This window comes from Anarrhichthys ocellatus, unplaced genomic scaffold (assembly GCF_004355925.1).
Source record: "Anarrhichthys ocellatus isolate YVR2014 unplaced genomic scaffold, GSC_Weel_1.0 scaffold18, whole genome shotgun sequence".
Taxonomy (NCBI): domain Eukaryota; kingdom Metazoa; phylum Chordata; class Actinopteri; order Perciformes; family Anarhichadidae; genus Anarrhichthys; species Anarrhichthys ocellatus.
In genome coordinates this window covers 2,877,140-2,884,833 of record NW_022280048.1, presented here as the reverse complement: position 1 = coordinate 2,884,833, position 7,694 = coordinate 2,877,140, and the positions used below count along the sequence as shown (strand labels likewise).

General features: G+C 38.4%; 1 protein-coding gene across 2 annotated transcripts; it reads right to left on the bottom strand.

The window, feature by feature from the left end:
- Positions 1–991: 991 nt before the first annotated feature.
- Positions 992–5,969, bottom strand: gjb1a (gap junction protein beta 1a). Of its 2 annotated transcripts, none has more exons than XM_031857586.1 (2): positions 5,819–5,969; positions 992–3,578 (listed from the first exon to the last, which is right to left on the bottom strand). In XM_031857586.1, the coding sequence occupies exon 2, from the start codon at positions 3,562–3,564 to the stop codon at positions 2,848–2,850; it is 717 nt and encodes a 238-aa protein (XP_031713446.1). In that variant the 5' UTR covers positions 3,565–3,578; positions 5,819–5,969; the 3' UTR covers positions 992–2,847. The 2 variants fall into 2 exon arrangements, with proteins under 2 accessions (XP_031713446.1, XP_031713445.1); XM_031857585.1 differs by lacking the exon at positions 5,819–5,969 and adding an exon at positions 5,165–5,793.
- Positions 5,970–7,694: the final 1,725 nt, after the last annotated feature.

Here is a 7,694-nt window from a genome sequence, read left to right as displayed (position 1 = left end):
ACACACACACACACACACACACACACACACACACACACACACACACACATATTTATCTTAAAACCCCACTTAAAATTGAAATATAGGAATGTAAAATTATAAACAATGACTTCCCTTACAGTTAGATGGCTGAGAGGACTACACAATATCATTTAATTGTCTTTCGTGCGTTTAGGTTGTAGAAAGTCCTCTTTACAAATAGATCTTGTATAAAGGTTCTGCAAAAAAACGTTGTGTGCATGGCGAACAAAACGCTGTGCAATGGTTCAACCAATAAGCTATAAAAAAAGATAATCATCAAAATCCGTCTCCTTCTGATGAACTTCTATAAACTAACTTTGCCAATCTCTTCATCAAAACGTGTGGGTGGTACTGAGATGCCCCACATATACGTATGTAACAACGCACAGTCACCACTAACTAGTCACAGACAGGAATACCAGATTGGAGGAATTTGTTTTTTTGGTGCAGTGCTGCTAATATGCTACAGGTCAATCTGAACACTATAGATAGGTGTGAAATGCCCCCATGCTCGGTCAATTCAGGTCCAGCTGTCCGCAGGGTCAACCATTGTCACCCACACACTGACCCCTTACATGGCCATGCTATTGATAACCCAAAACTCTGCACTCTGGTCTTCAGAAGGCGCTTAAGACGTTTCCTCACAGGTGGCAACGCGGCTCCGAAGATCTCTGGCCTAAAGATGGTAACGTCGCCACTACTGTAAATGTGTGATGACGTTTCATTCACGTTTCTGAAAGTGGCACAACTGTAAGTGCAGATTCATTTCTTCTTGCAAAAAGGTGCTGCTCTCCGGTAATTTCAGAATATATCAACATACCGTACACCAGAAAAATGTTCCCCTGTTATATGTTGGAGCACTCCCATTGGAGTCAAATGACAATTTAAGAAGCCACAGGCAATTCACAAGAGTCATTTTAGCATTTGTAAATCACATTTTTGATTTGTAAAGAAAGCAGAAATTACACAATTACACAAACTGTGGTTGATTTTATTCTTCTGTGTACTGAAGACATAAACATCCAGCTTCAAAATGAATCAATTTAACCCTTGTGCCTCACTTTAAAGAAAAAAATGTTGCTTGCAAAAATGTCCACATTAATAAACTGCCAGAAAATTATACATGTATATTAATTTCCACTTTCACAAAATGAAGTCTTTCAGCCAACTTCAGCCCTGATCATCACCACCAAATATTCATTCATTTTCAGAATTGTAACCCTTTAAAATTGCAGGTTCTTTACACGATGCCTCTGTTGTTATGAAAATAACACAATATTTGAATTATTTTCTGAATACTAAATGGAAGCAAAGCAGTGGTCGAGCAAGAGAGTGAATGAAGAGAGGGAGCAGCGTTAGCGAGACCAAAGCAGAGAAATAAAATCGTATTTTCCAGATTGTTTCATGGTGGTTACGTTTCTAAAGCACAAATAAACACACCCACACCTCCGCACAACCGTGCAGGAAGCAGGGAGGGGGGGGGGGAGACGAAGAGCAGTTTTCCCTGCTCTTCGTCTCCCCCCCTCGACTGAAGCACATAAAAACACACTGCAATGTAAGAGCACACAGCAAACTAAGAAAATGCAGGCAGAGACCCTCTCTGCAACATGTTGGTCATAATGATTGAGAGGGATTCGTTTTGTATTAGTCTATGTATTGTTTTCTTAAGAAAATACTGCATTTTAAACTCTAAAAAAACTTCCACTAGTTAAATGCCAGTTGTTGTTGTTTTTTTTACATTACGCCACTGTTGTGTTTTAATGATTATTCTCTGTATTATAAATGCCAGTGTGATTTTTTTCACATAATGTCAAATACAACATTGATTTTGATGCACTGCATTATGTTTTTGCAGGGCAAGTACATCAGAAAAAAAGTACAATTTAAAAACCAGGGCTCTAGATCTGCTATAATAGAATACACAATGTTATGCTGTAATGGCCGTGGGATCAATAATCGTGGTTTGAATGGTGACCTTTTACCTTTTTGTCGGTTTATGAGGTCGATCTTCCAAAATTCAAGAAAAAAAACAACTCACGCCTTTGCAAAAATTATTAAAAAGCCAAAAATGTCCCATAAGCACAAGGATTATATAACATGTTAAGCAATTAATAGTAAATCAAAAAACATCAGTATTCAACAAACACTCAATGATTTTACATGTTTTCCATGTATTAGTACAACATCTCTCTCATAACTCAAGAAAAGAAAAAGATAAATCTTCCAGTCCATTAGACTCAGTCCATGGTGATTAGGCAAACACGTGATGTTTGTGATCATATTTAATGTAAATAATAGAATATTATAAATAACAACGCCCAAAATACTACTACATTGTATTTTCCGGCACACTTCTCTTATTATTTTAAATAACATTTGTCACATTTCATAGTTTAATATTTTCATTTCAAGTTCAAACAAATGTCCACCACTGTGGATATCAACGTACATGACAATGAAAGCCTATAATGTGATCAGTTGGCATATTTCGTCACAACATGTTACTTAATTGATGTCTATTGGCCTAACATCAAGATATTACATCATGTCAGTACAAAGTGCTGCTGTATACAGTCTTTAGGTTCATAGCAGAATATGTAAACGGTAGTTCCTGTGGGGTATTAGCTTAAGTCTGGTGACTTTGGCATTGAATGCTTTGTCACTGAGATTATAAACCACTGGATAAATAATAAATCATCCTATGTCAAACTGCAACATACAGTATATTATATGCACTTTACTCACAAGTTAAATCAATGGCTGTCGCTTGGATCCAATGTCACATATATATGTCCCTTTGTGCAAGTATGAAATCTGTGTGTTTTATTAGTACGAGCAGAGCTTTTGTTGGATCCAAGCCCCCACAGTCGAGTCTCCAGCAGTGTGCTTACTGCAGGCCTTCCCCACCAAGAAGACCACCTCTGCAATGTTGAGCAGAATACAAACCCCTGATGCAGTCAGCATGAACACGGTGAAGACAGTCTTCTCTGTGGGCCTCGACACGAAGCAGTCCACCGTGTTGGGACAGGGGTACGAGTCGCACTTCACCAGCCGGATCATCTTGTAACCAGGGTAGATCATATAAAACAGATACATAAAGGTGACCTCAAAGATAATGCGGAACATCAGGCTGATGACGTACGTCCACCACAGAGCCCCAGAGATTTTCATCTTCTGGGTCTTTATCTGCTCCAGGTCTTTGGGGTTGCTCCGCCCTGATAGTTTGTAGAGCCTCTTGTCGACGTGGCGGCGGTGGGCCACATGCATGGCGACCAGCAGGGCAGGGGTGGAGACCAGGATGAGCTGAAGCGCCCAGAGGCGGATGTGGGAGATGGGGAAGAAGTGGTCGTAGCAGACGCTGTTGCAGCCCGGCTGCTGGGTGTTGCAGGTGAATCCGGACTTCTCGTCGCCCCACACGCTCTCCGCTGCAACTACCAGAACCAGGATGCGGAAAATGAACAGGACAGAGAGCCAGATGCGACCAATGCCTGTGGAGTGTCTGTTCACACCGCTGATGACAGCATAAAATGACGCCCAGTTCATCTTTGGTTCCTGGTCTGATGGAGAATATATCAAATTGTCAACAGCTGAGAGAATATTGTGCTAAATATGTTAGGTTTTTGTTGTAATGGAATCTTTTCCACTGCAAAAATAACATGCAACACAAGACCTACAGTACATCATTGAGGAACATGGAGCAGAATAAACAGAACCTGTTGGGCACATACAATTAGCCAACAGAAAGAAAAGAAAAAAACGAATAATACGATGCATACTATAAAAAACTATAACATAAAAACAACATTTTCACAGTATTAAATAGGAGTACTTTCTTCCTACTTTAGAATCAAAAGAGGCAATGTCTTTCATTAATCCGAACCTTTTAGAAAAATCAGGCTTTGTCTGACTTTTCCACTAGTGGAGACCAATCCCTGAAGTGCCGATAAGTCAGTGCAAGTCCAAGAGACCTGGTTCCTAATAAACAGAGATGGGTAGATGCGACCATTCTCTCAAAAATACTTTTGACTACTCATTTCCAAAAAGGAGAAACAAAAGAAACATTCCCACATTAAATGCATCAGTGCATCTTCATGATCATTTTTAAAAGTAACTGGAATAACAGTACAGCCATTTATTAAAAGTTTAACTGGTGTATAATAATACCTGTGTATAATTTTGTAGTGTGTAAATGTGTTGACTGCATCATTAGCTGAGGTAAGATTAGGGAATCTTAAGGTTAGAATGTGTTCCTGTTCGTTATTATCAGCTACTGATTACTAGATACATTAAAAACTAATTGTTGAAAAATAAAATTTCATTTTTGCGCATCAAACATTTCCTAAAAAAATGGAGAATTATGAGGAGCGTTGAGAATGTTTGTTTGCCGTGAGGAGAAACCAGTAGATTTTAAAGCTGCAATAATAAGATGATGAATAAATTTGTTTATTGACAGAAAATCAAGCAGTTACTATTTTGAGTAAAATAGCCTACTGAACATTCACTATAGTTCCAACTTGTCAATTGTGAGGATTTGCTGCTTTTCTTTGTCTTACATGATAAACTAATATCTTCAGACTGGTGGTCAGACAAAACAAGTGATTTGAATAGGTCACCTAGGACTTGAGGAATTTGTGCTATTTTTAAAATATTTTCTTGTAAGCGATTAACAGAATAATCGAGGAAATAATTGGCAGATTAATCAACAGTGAAAATAGTCATTGTGGCCTCACAGTAAAGAGGTTGCAGGTTCAATTTCCAATCTTCAGTTGTATATCAGTGACAACCAGAGACTCAAAACATTGAAAGATTATTAAAGAAGCTAGAAATATTTTTCAAGTATTTAGAAGCAAACTTACAAACACAACTTGAGCAGATTTAGTATTTACATAGTAGTCCACATAATACTGTACCTTAATATAAATGTATACACTCAAAAGTGAACTTTGGATGCTTGAATAAAAATTAATCATACTTCCAGTTTTAGACTTCTTTCCATCAATTTAGTTTTTCAAATTCAGGATTAATTTCAAGCCTACAAATCATGCAAAAAATGTTTTATCTACTCTGTGCTGATCATTACTGGTTGCCCTGAGTTCCTAACATGCTTGAATGTCCAGTCTAGTACAAATGTCAGAGTTGTTACCCGGCTCAGCAGGAGGCGTAAGAGGCATAGGAGACAGCGTAGAGGACAATGTTGACCTGCTGGTTTTGCATGAATGTGAATCCAGAGAAGAAGGATGGCTCTTTGCCCCCCTCTGCAGTTGGCAGGCCCCTTAAAAGTGCAACACTGAAGTCTGGCACCATGTGTCATGTGACATGCTTTCACCAGTCACCATGGTGTAGCACAAGGTGGGCATCTGCACCCAACATAACGGTGTCTAATACTCTTAATTCTCCTCAGGAAAATAAATTGTGGTCCAAAAGTGTTTTGATGTTCATTAAAGAAGGACTCCTCTGGTTACAAGCTCATGATGATTCAGATAATCTGACAAATCCACTTCTTGACCAGCTGTACAGCTTATCATAAACATGACTCAGGGACTGCAAAATACTGTTTTGTTTGATTATCACCGAAAGAAAGGCAACTTTTGTTATAAAATATCTAAAAAAAACATGCTAGAGTGTCACAGTTTCTTCTGTAACCAACTGTAAATGCACACATTTACCCAACTCTTCAGAGTCAAGACATAACAGTAAAGCACAAACTACCCATAAACACAGATTCAACCATCTGAACACAATGAAAGAAATGCCCTTCTTGTCCTCAGCTACATGATCTGAAATGAAGCAGACTCACCGTCAGCTGTAGTTTGGAATAAAGCACATCCAGAAACATTTACGTTAACATTAGCAGATCCTTTTTTTCCCAATCTGTGAACAAGAGTATCAGAGCACCATGACTTTGCATTGCTAATGATTTCCCTCACACTAGCCACTGCCCTGCACTGGCGAGGTCATATGCTTCTGTGCGCGATATTTGCATACAATGGCCCCATTTACAGAAGCCAAACAAACGGCTTCAGAATTCAGATCAAACGTTTTAATTCCTGCCCAGCTGAGGAATCTGTGTGGGGACTGCGGTCTGTCCTCACGTCCTCATTGTGCTGTGTTCTGCAGGGGAAGTGGAGGCTGTTTTTGACGCAATATGGAGGAAAACATAAAGGTCTAAAACAAAGAATGAGCCATACAATCTTAAGATAAGAGAACAAGAGTTTATTATCATAATAATCATCTTTATTTTTCCTCCTTAGCCTTTACATCCACATTGTCGCTGCCCACCTAATATCTAACCTCAGACTAAACCTGCTCATTACCACAGTTTGACGTATTCCTGTGGGATTAATGGCTCGTTTTTTTAAGGCTGAATAACCTCTTTAGCTCGCCGGTTTTAGCAGTGGGGTGTTCAATGACGTCTACATAACTTTGAAAAGAAATATTTATGTATTGAAGCATTTCCACAACATCCACACAAGTATTTATCATGCTCCACTGTATCTATGATATTTCTAATAAAAGTAAGGATCTGAGCGGGAACATTGAAGCTCCATGCTGCTTTGAAATGCATACATGCTTCAGATAAATAAAATGGGTCTGGAGGTTGTCAAGAGCAGGCAGTGACCTGAAGAAGGATAGAGTCTGCTGTTGACATCTTTTAATGGCGTTTAAATTTACATTGCAATGTTGATTTTGAAAATAGTTATATGTACATACAGTATAGAAAGGGGGGCCAATACTGATCCTTGCGGGACACCTTTATAGACCATACTTGATTTGAAGCTATTGGCAACAACAGTCTGAACTCTACTAGAAAGATGTGATCTCAACTGGCAGTAAGCAGAATCATCAAAACCTAATGGAAAGAAACAACCTATTATAATCAACGATATCAAATGCAAGCAAAATATCACTTTCATGCCCACACACACAACAATACAATCTGATTTCACTCTCTGGGATGTAAATACAATTTGGTTCGACTCAGGTTGAAGTTAGGTTATGTCCAGGAAATAAATGCGTCTTCCTAAGTGTATCACTGTGTGTGTGTGTGTGTGTGTGTGTTTGTGCGTGTGCTCTCATCTGCATTGTTTGATGCATTGTCAATCTGATCAACACTTAAAATCAGTTGCAGGCATTGTGACGGTTGATGGTTGATATTTACTCAAGTACTGTCCTTGAGTACAATTTTTGAGGTACTTGTTCTGTACTTGTACTTTGCTAGCGTAGTTTTCATTGTTTGCTGCTTCAAAGCTCTACTTTAATATTGTACTTTCTCCACTACATTTAGTTATTTTGCATATTTTAATTATTAATACAAAATGAAAAACAATTACAATTAGCTCCACCTTTATCAGCCTCAACATTAAGTGATGAACACATTTATGTATCAAATCCTGTGATATAATATCTATGATCTGAAAAGGGACATTATTGATACTTCAAGAATATTTTGATGCAAATACTTTTGTTACTTTTACTTGAGTAAACAGAGTATTTCTGCAATGTGGTATTGCTACTTTAATTGTATCGTTACTTCAGTAAAAGATGAGAGTACTTCTTCCACCACTGGTTAAAGGGCTCCATGTTACACGGCATGACCGTATGTCAGAGAGGTGGTTTTACCAAATGTGCAAACATTCTTATGGGATGCAAAGGTGATATAAAATCCCTCGTGA